This window comes from Prionailurus bengalensis, chromosome B3 (assembly GCF_016509475.1).
Source record: "Prionailurus bengalensis isolate Pbe53 chromosome B3, Fcat_Pben_1.1_paternal_pri, whole genome shotgun sequence".
In the NCBI taxonomy this organism is placed as follows: domain Eukaryota; kingdom Metazoa; phylum Chordata; class Mammalia; order Carnivora; family Felidae; genus Prionailurus; species Prionailurus bengalensis.
Window position 1 is genome coordinate 21543489 of NC_057355.1, and position 20038 is coordinate 21563526.

Here is a 20038-nt window from a genome sequence, read left to right on the forward strand (position 1 = left end):
TTTTCTATTTAATTTTTTTAATGTTTAATTATTTTTGAGAGAGAGAAAAAGAGACAGAGCATGAGCAGGGGAGGGGTGGAGAGAGAGGAAGACACAGAATCTGAAGCAGGATCCAGGCTCCGAGCTGTCAGCACAGAGCCCGACATGGAGCTCGAACTCATGGGCCACGAGATCATGACCTGAGCCAAAGTCGGACGGATGCTCAACCGACTGAGCCATCCAGGCACCCCTGTTTTTACTTTTTATTCTTATTGTACTAAATAATATAACACATAAAACTTGCCATTTGAATAATCCTTGGGGTACATTAGTGGCGTTAATTGGGGTACATTCAGCTGCATTAATTATAATCATAGTGTTTGTGCAAACATCACCACTATTTCCAAAACTTGTCATCACTCCAAATAGAAACTGTGTGGCCATTGAGTAGTGGCTCCTTGTTCCCTCTCCCCCACAGCCCCCACTGATCTCCAGTCTTCTGTCTGTTTCTATGAATTTGCCTCTTCTAGATATTTCATGGAAGTGAAATAGTACAATATTTGATCTTTCGTGGCTCAGCTTATTTCACTGAACAGCCTGTCCTCCAGGTTCATCCATGTTGTAGCAGGTGTCAGAATTTCCTTCCTTTTTAAGGCTGAATAATACTGCATTGTACATGGAGACCACATTGTGTTCATTTATTCTTCTGTTGATGGACATTGGGGTTGTTTCCACCTTTTGGTTGTTAAGAATAACACTGCTGTGATTAAGGGTGTATAAATATCTGTTCAAAACTCTGCTTTCAGTTCTTTTGGCTAAAACCCAGCAGTGGAATTGCTGGGTCATGTGGTAATTCTGTGTTTAGCTTTTTGAGGAACTGCTTACCGATTTTCAGTATTGAGTCATTTTTACGTTCCTGCCAGCAATGCATGCGGGTTCTAGTTTCTCCCACATCCTTGTCAACACTTACTATTTTCCTTTTTTATGATTTAGTCATCCTGTTAGGTGTGAAGTGGTATCCTGTTGTGGTTTTCAGTATTTTTGTTTATTTGTGCAACTCTGAATAACCTTAGGAAATGCATTTAAGTCCTCCAAACCCAAGATTCTTCTCCCTGTAAATGAGGGGTCTAGACCAGCTCTGTGGTTCCTGAGTGCACATGAAACTTAACTGGGAGCTCTGAAGTGGTCAGATGCCTGTCCCCCATTCCCACTCCTGCTCAGAGATGTCCATTTATGCAGATCAGAGGTGGAGAACACATGTATGTTTTCAGAGCTCCCCGGGTGGTGCTCTGAGAACCACTGAGTCAAGTCTTTCTGTCAGTCTTCTCCAGCCCGTTACCCACGGGCATCTCTAACTTTCTCAGTCTCCCTGAGGGTGTGGTAGCTGAGATTTGCCCTGTCTGCAGATATAACTGGGAAATAGTGTCAGACATTTATAGTCAGGGATTATGATTCATCTGTGCATTAAAAGCAGAATGAGATCTAAGGAAATAATAACCTTTTTCTCTGGAACTATTGCTTTGGCCACTTGCTAATTAGCAAAATCGAATAATTAATTAACAGTGGGGTTTCCTGTCACGTTGAATTAGCAGATGCTGCCATGAGGTCTTTCAGGATCCTAATGTGGGACCGTGTTCTTTGTTAGGCTATTAAGTGCATCGCAGAAGGGCTGGCAGATCCAGAAGTAAGAACAGGACATCGTCTTTCACTGTATCAGAGAGCCGTGCGCCTGAGAGAGTCTCCAAGCTGTCAGAAGTACAGGCACCTCTTCCATCGGCTACCAGAAATAACTGTGGAAGATGTTAAACATGTAAGTAAATATCCTTTGGGTGCTTTGGACTTAAAAGCATGTACTGGGTTTTTTCCTGAATGGAAACAGCCTAAGGACTGGTTTCAATGTGCATTTTCTTTTAGACTTAGAAAATTCTAATGCTCGTTTTAGACAGTGACTCCTTGTTTTCACACCCGTGCCTCCTACGTTGGAAGGCTCAGCCCAGCCTGGTAGGTTGGTTTGCTCATGCCCGGGGTTGAGTGACTTTCTGTAAAACCCCTGAGTCAGAAGCTCACAGCCTTTGCCAGTGTCTCCTGCTTGGTCAGGGTGCCTGGAGAGTAGCTTTGGGGTCCATGACTTCCCCGAGGCTGGGGTGGTGACCTGTCTACACCCTCACAGGCACCAGAGTGTGGGTCACATGGCCTCACACTCTGCTGAGAATCCGTGGCTTGAGGGGAGTATAGGAAGGTGCGTCCTTAGGACACGGAAGTCAGGTTTGTGGGGACTGGAGCTCAAGTGAGGCTAATGGGTGTTCTCCTGCTGCTGTCTCAGGTGACCATCACGGGCCGGCTGTGCCCGCAGCGTGGGATGGGCAAGTCTGTGTTCGTGATGGAGGCTGGGGGGCCTACCGCCCCTGCCACAGTCCTGTGCTCTGTGGAGGAGGTGGCATTGGCCTATTATAGACGCAGCGGCTTCGACCAGGGTAATGCACGGCCCTTCTCCCGGCCTGCCCTGTTGCTGGGTGATGGTTTGTCAGCAGTGGGTGGCTACTGTCTCTCTGTCCTGTCCCCGGTGGAAGATGCTGCTGACCAGGGAGGATGTGGAAAAGAATTTTACTAACTATGGTTGTTAAAAGCCATCTTCCACGTAACCAGCATCCACCACCCAAAGCCTGTGAGGAATAGCGCTTTCTGGTAGGACGTTAGAAGCAAGTGGGGCCCGTTTTGCTCTCAGAGAGCTTGTGTTGGGCAGCAGAGGATAAGAAAGGGCAGAGGACTACCAGAAGTGCTGCATGGTAACAGAGCCCTTTAGAGGATGTAGGAGCTGTGGAGCTGGGCCAGAAAAAAGCGAGCTTCTGGAAAGAGTGAGCAGGCCTCATAGTCAGCTAATGACTTTAAGGGGATTGAAGGACCAAGTCCTGGAATGGCATAGCACCTGGGAAACCAGAGAAGTTGCTGAAAGAGCAGTGCTTTGAATTTCTTGTAGAATGAGCTCTCTTGATCACATGAGGGAGGAGAATAAAAGTCTGTAAGTCAGAGTACGATACACACACACAGGCTCCTGAGGTCTGGCTTCTCCTCCGTAGAAGGGCACCTGTACCTGCTGACAGCTCATCACCGTGCTATGTGTGACCAAATGGGGCTCAAGAGGAAATGCACAGTGAAAGTGGGAAGTCCCTGTTTGGGAGTTGGGACTGGTCCGAGCAAGAAAAGACGGAGTAAAACACAGAGGTGAGCCTCCAGTATCTTGGTGGCAGTTTGTCATGGGGCCTTTGTGCCCAGTCAGGAGCCATCTTTGACTGGAGGTGTTAGCACGCTTCTTGGGTACTTCCTACGCACAGAACGGTGGAGAGTGAGCCCCTCCCTCTCTGGGAGGGTCCGTTAGCCTTTGGGGTGCCCCCCTGGTCTGTGTCCAATGTGCCATGGGACGACCCTGCACTTGTTAGTGGGAGCTGCTCTGCGTGTCTCTGGTCACCCTGTGGTGAGCCTTGTTACATAGCAGCAGCCAAGTCTTTTGTTTTTACTAATTTACTTATCTCTTGTGTTTTCTGGAATTGCTTGTGTTTGTGTATTTATCCACATCAGCCCCTCTTCCCCCTTATTCTCTTTTTTGATTCTGGTCTCAGAGAATTAGTGCTTTATCTGAGGCCTGTGTAAGAGGAGACACTGAGAATTTGCCTTCTGATTGGTACAGTGCGCTTGTCACTCTGTCCTTAGCGAAAGGTAGTAGTGACTAGAATACGTCAAGTCAAACTGTGAGACAGGATTGCAGAGAAAGCACCCATCTGCCCCACCAGGGACAAGGGGGAGGCAGCACAGCTCTCCCGGAGAGGCCCGCTCCCGTCTTGTTTTCTTTTTTAAACTTTTTATTATGGAAGATGTTGAACATGCCTTTGTACAAAAGTGGAGTGGTGCAGTGAGCCCCAGGTACTGCCAGCTTCGTCCAGTCTTCTGTCCATGCCCCTGCCCTCGGATGGTGGAGGCTGACCCCAGACACTCCCGGGGTACCCACCAAGCCCTTCCTCTGTCCAGACGGGACTCCCCTGTGCCCATGCATGAGGCTTAAAAATACTCTGATACCTTCAAATACGTGAAAATCGGGACATTATTTCTCTTGAGTATTATGTAAGCATTTACATAATAAGGATGAGGATTCATGGATTAATGAGGATCATGACGCGACACTGAGTGTTGGAAGTTAAGAATATCTGTGTGGCATCTTTATTGCTTACAGGGAAGAGAGACGCTATAGAGAAGAAGTGTGAACCCCAGTGAAGACAGAGATAAACAGACCTGAAAGGTTAGAAATGAAAGAATAGAATGAGCAGCCGTCCCCAGATGAACTGTAGGAGATGCATGAACTGGGCAGTTGGGGGAGGAGGGCATGGATATCAGGGCCTGTGGTGGGTGGGCTGTGAGCCAGACCCAGTGAAATGCTTTCCGTTTAGCCACGAGCCTGAAAACCGGACGGATGATTCCAATTCCAGAATATAAAATATTTTCTTCATTTATTAAAATTGATGCAGTGAAAATGAGCAAACCCTTGCTGTCAGTCTGTTCGAGAGAAGATTAGAGGGTAAGGGCAATGTCAGGCTCTCTTCAGGGAAATTTATTTCTGACTTAACTCAGAAGGAGCTCACCAAAAATGATTTCACTTACAATACAAATGCATGGCATAGACGGCTTAGGAGTTCAGGGATCCTGACCTCCAGCATTCCTGCCTGGCTGGCGGATAGTGCATACTCCCAGACAGAAAGCAGGCTGGAAATCAAGTTTCACACAGTTTCACTCTCGGCCGGGCAGGAGCCCAGGATCCCAGCGCGCAGCTTGCTGAAGAAAAGGGCTCAGCTCCAGCCCGGAGGCCTGAGACACTTCATGTTGTTCCTGTGGCTGTCCTTTCGCGTCTCCGAGACAGGCTGCATGGCCGAGGGGCTAGAACTGAGAGAGGGACAGAAGGCACAGAGCCTCAGCAAGGCGGGACAGAGGGGGCCCGGCCATGCCACTTCCGGCAGAAGTTCTGGTCTCTGCACTTCCACACAGGATGCACGTGCAGGCACGGCCTGGTCTCTGCTCTCTGTGTCTTGTGCTGCACCGTGACCTGGCACATGACAGAGCAGGGCCTCCCAGCCAGAAGTGCCCTTCTGCCTGCATATTGGGACAGGGTTGGTTGGGGGGGGGCAGGCAGCACCCCCTTTTGGTCAAGGCTGTAATGTGGGGGGAGAGAGGGGCCCGCCCAGCCACTGTCCCTGGTCAGGTGTGGCAAAGTGCAGAGGACTCGCCCTGGGAGACAGGTCTGCGTGTTGTGCCAAGGCTGAGCCCCTGGTCCCCCTGACTTTGCTATGACACGTACATGGCCTAGGCACATGGTAGATCGTCTGAGGTCGTCACCCAATCAGTATAGTTTGTATGTGGTGTGAGGAAGGGGTCTGAGCTAGGTGGTCTCTGAGGTAGAAAGTTTCCATAAGAGCTCTGAGTCTCAGAAACACTGGGCATGCTTGTCCAGGCCAGAGCAGTGGAACGGTAGGTCCAGTGAGGTGAATGGAGACGGCACCTGCTAGGTCAGAGGGCACGGACTCCTGGGTCCTTGTCTTTCTCCGATCTCTTTTGGGGGGCCTTTCTGCAAGTGTGGCCAAGGGTCCCTACACCAGAGCCCTGTGTGGGGTTCTCGGCCCACCCACACTTACCATATTGAATCCCTGCAGCCTGAGGTGGAAATTTGTTTTTATTTAGCCTTAAGAACTTTCCCTGGGTTTCTCATTAAAGTTTGAGAACTGCCAGGTACTTTATGGCTCTGAAATGTGTATTTGAATTTTTCCATAATTTCTCAGATTTTTGCTCTCCTATGAGCCTTCTGTAGAAAAGCAATGTGATGTAAACAAATGAGCTAGGAATGGCAAGAAAACAGCATTTGATTTTGAACCTAAAATCTGTTATTTCCTTCACATTGAGTAAGCAGTAGGTTAAGGTGGTAGTTTTTAAAAAACAGAAAAAACTGACCTTCCTCTGTGTGTGTATGATTTTGTCTTAGGGATTCACGGGGAAGGGTCCACCTTTAGCACGTTGTATGGCCTCCTCCTGTGGGATGTAATCTTCATGGACGGGATACCAGACGTCTTCAGAAATGCCTACCAGGTACTCAGGTTAGGCAGCGCCAGGCACATGTGCTTTGTAGGCTAGCAGACGATACTGCCCCTTGTGGTTCCTGCCCACCTGTGTGCCATGTGCCTGCTGCCATCAGAAATCTGTCAAGTACAATCTTCTGGATGGTGCTGATTCTCTGTAAGAGTTTTTATTTTAAAGTCAGGCTCCTAGAATTTAAAATGTTAAGTCTGTTAAGTTTTAAACTTTAACCTGCTTTATTTACCTTCTTCATTCCCCTTGAGACCATTCCTGTGTTTCTTCGGCTTCGGCCCTCACTGTGCTCCTGTCCGGGCCTGCACCATCACGTGCTCCATTACACGCACCTGCTAAGAGTGCCACCAACGTCAACTAAAAGCTCTTTTCACAGATTGTTGCGCTAGCAAACCAGTACAATAAGTTGCTTTTATGTTAGATTACTTAGATTGTTTTTTGCCTGTCTTTTAAAAAAAAGAATGTGTCCATTTAATCAGATTGGCCAGCTTCCAAATTTTACAGGTACTGAATGTTCTGATGAATCAGGGTCTCTCCAGGCACAGTATGAGAGCTTCTTTTCCCTGCGACATAGGCATGCCCACTGGACTTGTGTACAGACAGCTTCTTCACGAGCAGGGGGCCGGCCATCGAGGCCAGGCTTCAGCTGATTCACAGCGCCCCCGCAGAGAGCCTGCGGGCCTGGGTGGCAGCGGCGTGGCAGGCCCAGGAAGGCCGAGTGGCTTCCATTGTCAGCTGGGATCGCTTTGCTTCTCTTCAGCAAGCTCAGGTGAGAATCTGCAGCCGGATTTGGTCAGAAATCCTGTATATACATGTGCCTGTGTGTATACGTGTGTGTACACATGTATATGCATACATGTGCGCGTATATGTATGTTTATATACGTGTGTGTGTGTATGTGACTGTGCCCGTGCATACATTTATGTATATGATAATACCCTAGTCCAGATGCCACTGTTCTTGATGGGAATGTGGCAGGGCACAAAATAAGCCCCATTATGCCTTCTTCCCCTTAGTTGACAGCCTCCTGTGACCCTCAGCAGGGAGGGCACCGTTCCTGTCCCTGCAACTGCTGGCCTTTGCAAGCCATCACTTCCTATTCCTGAGTATTTACACCACATTCCCTCTTCCTCACCTGTTCCCCAGGGTTTTCCCGGCTGGACAGAAGTGTAACTGACTCCCCAGACTGTGCCAGTGGGCATTTTAGCCAGTGGCTCTGGAGCCCTGGCACAAGCAGAACACCACCTGAAGGCCTTGGAATTCACTTGTGTCGAATTACACAGTTTTCTCCTATCTTGTGATCAGTGAAAGTATTTCAGGATCCCTGTCACAGGGAACGGCTAACCGTCCACATATTTTGTGTGCAGGATCTTGTTTCCTGCTTGGGCGGCCCTGTCCTCAGTGGTGTGTGCAGGCGGCTGGCTGTGGACTTCCGGCACTGCCGAGGGGGCCTCCCCGACCTGGTGGTGTGGGACTCCCAGAGTCATCGCTTTAAGGTCAGTTGGGCCAGAATGGAAAGTCCTATTTCTGTGATAATTTTATTAGCAACTTAAAGAGAGGCTACAATGTAGGCATTCCTTGCATGGTTGTTGGCAAGATTGAATCCCTCAAAAGCTGTTGGACTGAGGGCCATGGTACCTCCGTGGCGGTCGGCCAGGGCCTCCTCAGCCCCTTGCGTGTGGGCCTCCCCTGTCCACCATGCAGTGCTCACCTTGGCAGCTCTCGTCATTAGAGCAGGCAAGCGGGAAGAGCCAGTGTGGGCAAGATGGAAGTCTGTCTCTTGTAACCTGATCGTGCAAGGAACAATCCCTCCCTTGTGCTGTATTCTTCCTTTAGAAGCAAGTCCCAGGGTCCAGCCCATGCTCAAAGGGAGGGGGTTCCACAGGGTGTGAACACCATGAGGCTGAGATGACTGGGAACTGTCTTCTAAGTGAGCTTAGGGCGAGTGCCTTATCATGTGTTGTAGGCTCATTTCCCCCCCGCCCCCCCTTGCCTCATCTTGGTCTTATCCTGCTGCCTATCCCAGGTTGTTTTTCTTATTATTGAGTTTTGAGATTTAAAATTCTGGAATCAAGTCCTTTATCAGCTATAGTTCATCCCAGTCTGTGCCTTGTCTTTTCATTCTTGTAATAGTGTCATTTGAAGAGCAGAAACTTTACATTTTGGCCAAGTCCCACTTCTCTGTTCTTTAATGGATTGTGCTTTTGGGGTCCTAGGACATCTCTGACTGGAACTGAGGATTTGTGTGTCTCTCCTTGCAGTTCTGTCCAGTTTGCTTCATATATCCTCAAGCTCTGTGATCAGATGTACAAACTTGAAGGACTCTCATGTCCTCTAGGTGAACTGATCCCTTCATCATTGTGAAATGACCCTCCTCTATTCCTGGTCACGTTTTTCACTCAGAAATTGACTATTAATATACAGCCACTCCAGCTTTCTTTGGATTAGTATTAACGTATCTTTTTCTAGTCTTATTTTTAACTTATTTTGTCTTTGTAGTTAATAAATTTCTTATAGGTGGATTTCCTTTGCCTTTTAATTGGGTGTTTGGACCATTTACATTTGATGTGATTATTGACATTTGGCTTTAAAGCTGCCATTTTGATATTTGTTTTTTGTCTCAGCTTGTTCTTGTTCTCCTTTCCTCTCCTTTTTCTACCTCCCCCCTTTTTTTTTACAGATTGCGTTTTAACCCTTTATTGGCTTGTTAACTGTAACTTTGTTGTACATATAAGTCGTTGCTCCAGTGTTAACAGTGTACATATTAAACTTATTATCTACTTTCAAGTGATCTTATCATCCCATATATAGTATAGAGAAACTTACAAGAGTGTATTTTTGTATCTCCTCTCCCAGCCTTTGTGATGTTCATACATTATATTTCTACATGTTATAAATTCTGCATTTTTTTTGCTTTCTTAAGAACCTTTAGGGGTGCCTGGGTGGCTCAGTCAGTTAAGCGTCTGACTTTGGCTTAGGTCATGATTTTGCGGTTCATGTGTTCAAGCCCTGCATCAGGCTCTGGGCTGATAGCTCAGGGCCTGGAGTCTGCTTCGGATTCTGTGTCTCCCATTCTCTCTGTCCCTCCCTCACTTCCGCTCTCTCTCTCAAAAATAAACATTAAAAAAAAAAATCTTTATATTTATTCACATAGATACAATTTCTTAATGCTTGTTATTCCCTTTATAGAGATCCAGACTTCCACGTGCTATCATCCCACCTCACCTCTGCTTAAAGAACTTTAACCCTTCTTGAACTGGAGGTCAGCTGGTAATGGATGTGTTAGGTTTTATATGTCTTAAGTCTTTATTTCATCTTTGTTTTTGAAAGATTTTTTTTCTGAGGCAAGAATTCTATGTTAATAGTTTTTTTTTTTTCTTCCAGTACTTTAAAATATTGGTCCACTCCACTGTCCTATATAATGATCACTCTGTAATCCTTTCCTTTGGGCTTCAAAAAATTCTAGCTGCTTTTAAAATATTCCCTTTATCACTGATTATGCAACTTAATTATGTTTCTGTATGTAGTATTCTTAATGTTTCTCTACTTGGGGCTCATTGAGCTGCTTGGATCTTTGAGTTTATTATTTCCATCAAATTTGAAAAATCTGGATAGTTTTTATCGCTGTTTTGAAGTTGAGTGAATAAAACTGACACAGTTCCTGGCTTCATGGAGTGGATATATAATGAACAGTTTTATCTTCTGATAAATGCCATGAAAGAAGTGCATAGGAAGGACCCTGCATAGAGATGTACTAACCTCTTTGAGATGAATTAGGCTGAGCATTGAAGGGTAACATGTCAGACATGTGAAAAACCAGAAGAAATGTCCTAGGCAGCAGAACAGCAAGCGTATGGAAGGGCCCTTCAGTTGGTAAGAGGCTGGTCTTTTCTTGGAAACTGAAGCGCCCTTGGAGTGGTTGGCGGGGGCCAGCTCATACGGTTTTGTGGGTCATGGCAAAAGTGGACTTAATTGCAGACATAACAAGAAGTAATTGAAGGGTTTTAAGCAGGGGAGCAACAGTCTAGTACATGCTTTAAAAATTGTTTTTGGGGGCGCCTGGGTGGCTCAGTGGGTTAAGCATACAACTTTGGCTCAGGTCATGAGCTCACGTTTCAGGAGTTTGGGCCCCATGTCGGGCTTTGTGCTGACAGCTGAGAGCCTGGAGTCTGCTTCAGACCATGTCTCCCTCTCTCTCTGCCCTTCCCCCGTTCATGTTCTCTCTCTCTCTCTGTGTCTCAAAAATAAACATTAAAAATTTTCAACTGTGTATTCAGAATCAACTTACTAATTCTCTATCGGGAACTGCCTACTTTGTACTGAATAATTCTCAATGAAATTCACATATGTATATTTGTTTTATATATGTAAGTACAGTAATATAGTAGAAGCCATTGAAGTAGTTGTTAGTGAAAACTATTATAGCTTACTTGGCTCTTCCGTTTCAGTAAGATACTAATAATTTTTTAAAATCTTATCTTCCAGCTGGTGGAAGTTAAAGGCCCCAACGATCGTCTTTCACATAAGCAAATGGTCTGGTTGCACGAACTGCAGAAGTTGGGGGCCGAAGTAGAAGTCTGCCACGTGGTTGCAGTTGGAGCTAAGAGCAAAGGCCTGAACTAAGAGCTATGGAATTGGGAATATCTGGTTATACCTGAAGATTTTCAAAAGCGTAAAGCATTCTTATATTTTATTTGATTTTGTCAATAATAAACCTGGGAGTTTAAGACTCATCATTGTACAGTGTCTGTGTATTTGGTCTTGGCCTGAATGTACTCACTGATTACACATAGCAGGTAATGAACTTTCTAAAAGGTCAGAACCAGCATGCCTGGTGGCTCAGTTGATTGAGCGTCCGACTCTTGATTCCATTTCAGGTCATGATCCCAGGGTCGTGGGATTTTAGCCTTCCCTCAGGCTCCACAGGGCTCTTTCTCTCACTCCTTCTACCCCTCCCCTCTCAAAATAAAAAATAAATGATAAAAAAATAAAAAATAAAATAAAAAAATAGGAAAAATACAGAACCTTCGTGGTGGCCATTTCAGGAAATAGATGCATTTATGTTATTACACTAGACTTGCAAAAATGCTGGAAAAGATTCAAACAATGGATGTTTCACAGCTTTTGGTCTTTTATAAAAGTAGCCTATAGTGTTCCTAAGTATGTGGGTGAACTGAATTTAAGGTTTCCTATAATGCCCAGATACACTCAGCTATTTAACATTCTTGTTTTAGGATTATCTAAAAAGGGTACAATTGAAATTCTGATTTCTCTGGGAATTAAAAAAAATTCTCATTAAATTCCTTAACTTAAAATATCTGTCAAGGCCTACTCTTACTAATTGGGCCTAGATCACCAAAGGTATTAACAGTCTATCAAAGACAGTTGTCCTTTTTCATCTTTCTCCTTGGAAACATCCCTAATGACTAGGTGAGGGGCAATTTTCTATATACAGTATCATTGGAACAGGGCTCTTTATCACTGTTGGGAGAGCCTTAGGCGGAGGAAAGTGTATGGTAGGAAGGCAGCTTACCAGAACAGTAAGACCAGGAGTCAGGGACGGAGATCCCAGTCTCCCCACAGACTAATTTTGAGATCTTCTTAGGGAAATGTTACCTCCTCGAGTTTGGCAATTTTTTAAAACTTTTTATTTTGAGAGGCAGCGCAAGCAGGGCAGGGGCAGGGAGAGAGGGAGAGAGAATCATCTCAGGCACCCCACGGCCAGCACAGAGCTTGACACAGGGCTGTAACTCATGAACCTGAGATCATGACCTGAGCCAATATTAAGAGACACTTAGGCTGAGCCACCCAGATGCCCCGAGCTTGGTAATTTATTGAGCGGAAGGACAAGTTAGGGCATAGTCCATTAATACCCAGATGGCCTTAACCACAGCCAGTTCTAATCAATGCTGAAAATGTTAACTGATCACAACCTTGCTTGAGAGCAAAGAGGTTGGATGACACCCCAAGTGTGGCTGGAAGAAAATGCCTTCGCTTCTTCAATCACTATGTTCTTGTAGATTTCACATCGATAACTACAACAAGCAATTTCTGTGGAAATTTTATTTAGCAGTCAAAATTTCCTTCACATTCATCACTGTTGAACAAGAGCTCTCATCTTCCTGCTCGTCCTACTTTAACTCAGGTCGTAATTTTAGGCACAAAGGTTTTAGTTTTCTCTCAAAATCAAGTTCTACTTGAGGTTACTGCTATAGCAAGCAGATTTTGTTGAAGGTATGTTGACTAGTTTTCACCCTCTGTTAGCACACATTAATATACTTTTCTTAAATAAAGTTAAGACATTTTTGGTTTTAAAACTGGTTTCCATCATAAAATAACAGTAAGACATTGTACATCTTTAAGTTCAGTACTAGAAAGTCCCAAGCTGTCTGGAGCCTGTGCGGTGCTCCATCGGCACAGACTTCGCTCGCGGGGCTGTGGGGCTGGAGAGTGTGAAGCGCTCTTTGGTGCAGCGTCCGTAACCACACGGAGGACTTCGGTCACCACCACATCCTTTTTGCTAGCAGAGGTGCCAGGCAGCTTTAGAATGGCCAGGACTTAAAGCTGTTATAGTTGTTTTTCATATTATGCATAAGTTGTGGCACAATAATCATGATAGAACAACCATCCAGCAAAAATAAAACTAAAAACCATATTTTACTACATTTGATTATCATACAAAAATATGCACATTTTCTATTTTAAGACAGTATGTTAATAGTACCTAATCTTTTTTAAACTTGTAAATTAAAAAAAAAAATCACTAAAGGAGTTGAAATAAATGTGAGGGAAGAGAATTAGAAATAAATGCTCAACAACCACTCCCAGACCCCACCACCCCCCCCCCCCCCGCCAATTTAGAATTATTTGTAATAATAAAAAGGCAGTTTAATCAAAAAGGGAGAATTATCACACTTTCAATGGCAGGATATGCTGTGGGACTTTAAGGGGATTGAGACTGGTTTCCAATCAAGTAGTATAAAATGTTTAATGGCAATAGTGCTATTTATTTATATAAGGTGAAAAAAGCCCTTATTTTCTAGGCAACAAGCTGAAAAAACTGGGTTGATCCAGAAGACAAATTTCCTAAGACACTGTGTAAGAACTTCTGTCCCTTTAGGTCCAGAGACATCAACTTTAAAAAGGAAAATAATTCAGACATTTTGAAACAGCTATTCATTACACATAAAGGTAAAACACGCTTTGAAAAAACTTGTTTTAGAAGCTAGCCACTTCACTATAAAACTTTTTTAAAGCTTAAGATGGCAGTTTAAGAAACTAACAGCCCAATTTGAAAACATCCATCCTGTAAACAGGGAAAAGGGTGGGCAGAGGAGTGGGGGGGTGGGGAGGAGGGGGATGGTGCTGACCGCCAGTTCCCCTAACAAGCTTCAGCTCTGACCCCACAGCTTTGGCTGGGTTCCCGCCACAGTCTGACGCAGAACACACCTTTGTGTGCTTCTCCACTGTCAGAGGTCGGGGGTGGGGGGGGGGGGTGGGGGTCTTTCCTCAATATTAAAATGGCAGTATTTTGAGAGAAGTACACTTTATTTCTCCTGTTGGCTAAACCTAACCACTAAGAACTGTGTGGGCGGGAGGAGGGACCTCTGTGCAGGTGACCTGACTCATTAGTTATTTCCAAGGTAAAGTGCCAACAACAGTTTACCAGACTGGAAATACGGGCAGCAAACGCCCAAATCCCTCTCAACAGCCCTCTGTTTTGGAGGGTGGGCTTCGGTGCCGACAGCACTGGCTCCTGCCGCTGTCACACCCACACCGACCACCCCACAGGCCCGCTGTGCCCTCGCTGTGTCCTCGCAGAGGGAAGGAAATGTGGTTTGGGGGACTCCTGGCTATTGGTATGAAGCTCAGCGGTGACAAGCCCATTTCCAATATGTAGGTTAACAACCTGATTTTAAAAACTGAAAACTGTGTTTTACTTTGTGTTATGCATACCTCAATGTCAAAGGCACTTCTAAGTTTATATTATCTACAGCAAATGCTTTTAAAGTCAGCAGTGCATATCATTTTAAAGTTAGTCCTGGGAAGTTAACAGCAAACTCATGATTTTAAAACACAGTGATCTACGGTCCCAAACAAGGCGATCTAAAATAAATAATAGCCTTGGAACACTGAACCCTCAGGTGAGTTCAATTAGAATAGAAAGTGACCAGAAAAATACATTAATACCTATTAGAGCTGACCGGATGCTCTTGAAAATAGACTAAATGTTAATTTCTTAACTTTCCTGACCTCTGTTTCTTTGGGGTGCCAGGCTGAGGATCAGGCAACCTTTAGTGGCTGGTGGGAGAAAGTGGATGCAGACAAAATAAACGTCACAGACAAAACCTGATTTGTTTGCTCACAGTAGTAAAAATAGGAGAATGTCTGCCTACAGATCACCCGAAACTGGGCCAGACTGAAAATGACAGAAAGAGGACATAAAAAAGAAAAGGTCTTTTAAAAAAGAATTGTGAGGAAGTGTTAACTCGACTTGTTTTTAAATATTAGTGCAAATTTCAACTATTATTCCGACACGTAAAATTTTTAGAGCCTCTGATGCCTAGGTTAGCAATTCTGATTCAGAGGAAGCCGGTTTATGGCTCCCCTCAAAACGTTCAGAAAACGGGCGTGTTAGTCTTCGTTTGCTAGCGTCTCGGTAGATAACCAGATTTTGGCCCCACTCAAGAACTTGCTCAGCGGCGTTCCCGAAATGCTCCGCCGGCAAAGGTTGCCCACGGGAGAGAAGGGGAAGGATGAAGACAGGAACTCCGGCGTCCCCGCCGCCTGTGGGCCGCCTGCCTGGAAGTACATCCGGCTCTGGTCAGGCTCCAGGCAGCGGGCCTCCGGAGGGCCGGCCCGGTGTTGCCGCAGCGTCCTGCGGAGCACGTCCACCTCGTCGGCCAGCAAGGACAGCCTGTGGAAGGCGGTGATGAAGCCCCCGAGGCTGATCTGGGCTTCGGGGACCCAGCGGAAGTAGCACAGCTTCCAGAGTTTGACGTGCGTCCCGGAGACGTGCGGCAGAAGGGCGCCGTGCAGGTCCACCGGCCGGGAGAACCACTCTCGGAGATACTGCTCCGCGCCGCGGGCCTGGCCGCCGGGCTGCGGAAGCGGCTCCGGCTTTCCTTTCAGGATCAGGGAGTTTCGCCTCGGGACCAGGTCCTGGTCGGTGACGATCCCGTTCTTCAAGGAAGCTGGCATTCCCCTCAGTGTGGAGCTGTAGCCTTTCTGGAAGGAGAGCGACCTCAGCATTACCTCCCTGGAGCCTCCTCCTTTGCATAGACAGGAAAGGCCCAGTGGCAAATACTCACTGGGTGTGGGGACAAAATGGGGGAATGGCGGTCATAACATTCTGTCCCTTCCCTTGCAACCCTCCTCCTGATCCTCTTCCACCTGAGTCCCATTAGCTAGCAATGGGCTCTGCCTAGGGCATTAGCGCTGGCCTGCGACCTGGCGGGGAGGGGATACCTCCTGTTCATCATTCTGCTAAAGCGCAAATTTCTAAGACCTCTGGGTTAGGGAGAAATCTAGGATCTGGCTGATTCTAGAAAGAAAGGCAAGTGGATGGGCTTCAGGAATGGGGCCTCTCAGGCTCAGAGCTGCTATCCGCTGAATCCTACATGCTGAGCAAGCTCTGTGGGCCTCAGTCACCAAGAAGAAAAGTCAGTTACAAAGCATTTCAGTTACAAAGCAAATGATTCCTCAAAATCTGCATTGGCAGTGTCAAGGGACGTGACCTGGATCTTAATACTCTGTGTTCTGAAAATATGACCTTTGTTAGGTGTAAGCAAACACTGTGTTTTTATTGTTGGTGCGTTTTTGTAATTTACCTTTGTCCGTTTGAAAGCCTTCACAGAACCGTTCTGTACACAGGGTGTGCTCTTTCCGATGTACAAGGGGTTATGGAATAGGGTACGATCCTTTGCTGTAAACTGAAGAGACCAGTCCCAAACTGAGGGGAATTTTAAACCCTTTTCGTCACCCAGCTGGATATTTTTGCTTATAGCAAATTCCTGCAAGATAAATATTTGAACATTTATGAGAAGATGCCAAATGATTTTCTCATATATTTTTTTTTGATGAGCCAAAATCATTCCCTCACTATGGGGAATTTTCTGGACTAGAGCAACTCTAGCTCCCCGGGAGCAGCATGTTTTGCTCTGAGAGAAGAGACATTCTTGGCACCTTGGATCAGAGGGACACCTCACACCCTATATGAGCAAGGAGAGCACCTTTTCTTCTGGAAGCCATCAAGGAAGCTGGACCCTCTGAGCAAGGAATATATTATTACAACAAGTAAAATTTCAGGAAAGCCATACTATAAAGTCTTCAAGGTGTCCCAGTTACTTTTGTAATTGTAGCACTTTACTTTCTGAGTACGTGATACATTTACGCAACTACCAGATGGGCACAGAACTTGGTGAGTGGAGGTGTAAGACAGTCTGTGCATGGTGATCCCTGCCATCTATTTTATCCCATTTTCTAAGTCCACACTCACACGTCACTTATCCAGTGACCTGCAGTATCTGAACCACACCCCAGGAGCAGGGAGGAGGGAATCCAGACCCTGTGCACACAGTCCCGGCATCTGGCCATGACCACGAAGACCACGCACTGAGGCCGGGCCTCTTGCTCCCAGGAGCCTGCCTCCAGCCCACTGTAGGCTCACGCGGCCTACTGATGCAGGGCACAATGCTGCAGGGAGACAGCCCACTGCCTCTGTGTGGAGAAGGTGAGGAGCATCAAACCATGCAGCTGCACTTAGTGGCATGGAGAAAGGGGCCGTCATCCTGGCTGAGGGCCAAAGCAGGCTGGCACATCGGTTTATGTAGGTTAGTTCTCTGGAGGAAATTTCTCAAGATACCGAGTCCCTGGATGGTGGGAGAGGACTGATTCTTATTTTCTGCTCCGTACTTTTCGGTATTCTCCAAACAACCAAGAACTTGTTTGGAAATTAGGAAAAAGGCAAAAACTCATTGTTATTACTAAAGAAGCACTGTGGTCAGGACACCAGCTCCATACCACAGGTATGACCAGGTGTGACCCATGTCGTAGTGTTGACTCAGGGCCAGCAGGAAACAGATAAGCTATCTAACAGTATAGGGCATTTTACAAAATGTCCTATTGCAAACGAGTAAAACTTAACTCATTAAGCACCAAATATATTTTAAAAAAACCTTTTTAGTTACTTGAAATTTCAAAATATATATGCATGTAGAAACAACCCATTTCCTTTAAAAAGATAGTATTAAGAGCTGTTTTAATGGCCCTTCTAGAAAAATAAACAGAAAACAGTCATCTTTTTTTATGTGAAAACTAAAAATGTTTATCTCCAAAGATCAGATTTTCCACAAAGAGTACCTGACCATGAGCATCTAAGGTGGCCTCAGAAAAGAAGGAAACGTCTTTATGGAAGAGACTAAGCTGAGAACAGCGGTTGTGCTAATCAGGACCTTACATCAAAAGCCATTTTCCCAGGGAGGGCAGAGGTGGCACTGACGACCTTCAATCTGGCTGTTACATCAAATCATCAGTATGAAGTGCTGAGACAAGGAGGGATCCATGCTAGTACTCGCCAGGAAAAGCTTTTGAAAAAGGCCAGGCTAAAAAAACAATACAGTATTAGAGCATGGACCAGGGAAAGTAGATGATCTACTTTTTTAAAGTTTATTTATTTATTTTGAGAGAGCGAGCAAGAAAGACAGTGTAGATGGGAGGGGCAAGGTGCAGAGAGGGAAAAAAAGAACCACAAGCAGGCTCCTCGATGATGCGGGGCTTGAACTCATGAACCATGAGATCATGACCTGAGCCAAATCAAGAGTCAGCTGCTTAACTGACTGAGCCACCCAGGCACCCTCAGATGATATACTTTTAAAAAATATTTATTTCCACATTGAAAGCTATTTGTAAACTTATCTGGGCACATCCAGAATCCAGCCTAGTAGCAGGGTGAGGAGTGAGTGTCTCTGGGGTCCAACCTGAGCTCTGCAGAGTCCTCTGCTCAGTGCCTGCTGGAGGCACTGCAGTCACTGGGACCTTAGGGCCGATGTACTGGCATTTTACATAGAATGTTCTACGTGTAACAAGGCTGATTTCCTAGCTTTGTGTACATTTTGAAGGCCCACAAGGTGTGTGTGTGCATGCATGCATGCACTAGGGGCGTGCATGGGCGTGTACACGGGGCAGTGAAGGGAGAGGAGTATGATGAGCAGGCAACACCACCAGATGCACAGCCCACAGCGAAGCTCAAGGGGCACAAACTGGATGATGCCCAGTGAACGAGGAATGAAAAGGAGCGCATCGGAGACCATTTAGTTTAGGAACAAATAGTCTCCCACACCTCAGGGCCCCAGCCTACCACCGGTCTGAGCGCAGTACTGGGAGAGGTTACATTCTATTAGGGAAGCACAGAATATATTTTATAAAAACTTCCTTCACAAACTCCCCGATCTAAAATAAATACCCTATGGCAGTGCTAAGTTTCTCTGACCCTGAGCCCCCGGACAACAGCCCCACTGAGACACGGCTCCCCTACTGTGAGGTAAGACCAGCTCCCCCTCCCTCCCATCTCCCTCCTCTTGTAACAAGCCCCAGGCCCCTTCCTTTTCTTTGGGATGTTCCTCATTAATAAAGGTCTCTCTATTACAGTAGCCTGAATAAAAATCATCTCCTTAAATGTCTAGTGCACTTTGTCTTTCACATCTGCAATCTAGACTAATTCATTTCTTTAGCAAATAGTGAAGCATTATGCTTCACAGTTTACAGATGAGGAACCTGGGCTCACCATTCTCCCAGACCAGGGCCAGGATTCAGGTTTTCTGACCCTAGGAGGGACTCACATTATACCAGGCCACATCACCTGGACCAGGGCCTTAGTGCTGAGGCTGAGGACCGCAAGAACTCTCCTTTCTGTTTCTCTCAATGGTTACTGCAACATTTATCAGCTATCCCCAATGTCAGTTCCAATGTGGGTGAGTCAGAACCCAGGGTTCTGGAAGGTTCTACCAGCGGCAATCAGAAGTTAGTTTCAAGTTTGGCTTGAGACCCTCCTTAGTCATGATTCTTCCTCTAGGTCAATGAACTGTGACTAGAAACTGAACATCCTACCCAACAGGACTGCTGTGTGGCATGTGGAACTGGTTCTGAGGCTACTTGGTCAGCCAGCACCTGCCAAGAATTTGAGTCTAGCACCATGCCTATGCTTCATCTCTGAAATTCCTTCTCCACAGAACTCTTGAAGAAAATGATCTTGCTTTGTACATCTTTTATTCTAGGAAACAAAAGTCCTCAAAGAGGACCTTTTAAATTACTCATCTGGAGAGACTGAATGTCAAAATATAAATATAAAAGCACAACATTTAAGGTGGGTGTAATAATTTACATCTTTGAAATCTGTTTTTTTTTAATTGTTACATATCACATTAAAAATTTTTTTTTAATTTATTTGAGAGAAAGAGAGAGAGAAAGAGAGAGAGAGAGAGAGAGAGAGAGAGAGAGAGAGAGAGAGAGAAACCAACCAACCAGGGGAGGGGTGGAGAGAGAGGGAGACAGAACCTGAAGTAGGTTCCAGGCTCTGAGCTGTCAGCACAGAGCCTGATGCGGGGCTCGAACTCATGAACTGTGAGATCATGACCTGAGCCAAAGTCAGATGCTTCACCGACTAAGCCACCTAGGTGCCCCTTTCTTTTAAGTAGGCTCCATGACCAAAGTGGGGCTTGAACTCACAACCTTGAGATTAAGAGTCGCATGCTCTACCAAGTAAGCCATCCAGGAGCCCTAAAAACTGCTTTATTATGAACAATGTACATCAGAGAAAAATACCTAAAATGCTCAGTCATAAAAATGAAACAGTTTCCTAGATTTTTGTAGGCTTTTATAGAATTCATTCAGAAATTACAGCTTAAAATGGTAGCTTAAGACTGTTTTAATTTACATA

The 20038-nt window shown here is 45.7% G+C and overlaps 2 protein-coding genes across 3 annotated transcripts in view; one reads left to right on the top strand and one right to left on the bottom strand.

The window, feature by feature from the left end:
- Positions 1-10835, top strand: part of FAN1 (FANCD2 and FANCI associated nuclease 1) — a 34122-nt gene extending 23287 nt beyond the window's left edge. Inside the window, 6 exon segments of the mRNA XM_043554852.1 lie at positions 1625-1789; positions 2303-2453; positions 5999-6102; positions 6677-6871; positions 7470-7598; positions 10588-10835. Coding sequence (XP_043410787.1) covers positions 1625-1789; positions 2303-2453; positions 5999-6102; positions 6677-6871; positions 7470-7598; positions 10588-10725 — 882 coding nt within the window. The 3' untranslated portion in view covers positions 10726-10835.
- A 1312-nt stretch (positions 10836-12147) lies between these two features.
- The window catches only part of MTMR10 (myotubularin related protein 10), a 55555-nt gene continuing 47664 nt past the window's right edge, over positions 12148-20038 (bottom strand). For both annotated transcript variants that reach the window (XM_043554853.1, XM_043554854.1), the window contains exons 15-16: positions 15933-16115; positions 12148-15330 (exon numbers count right to left, since the gene is read on the bottom strand). In XM_043554853.1, coding sequence (XP_043410788.1) covers positions 14737-15330; positions 15933-16115 — 777 coding nt within the window. In that variant the 3' untranslated portion in view covers positions 12148-14736. The remainder of the gene's footprint in view (positions 15331-15932; positions 16116-20038) is intronic.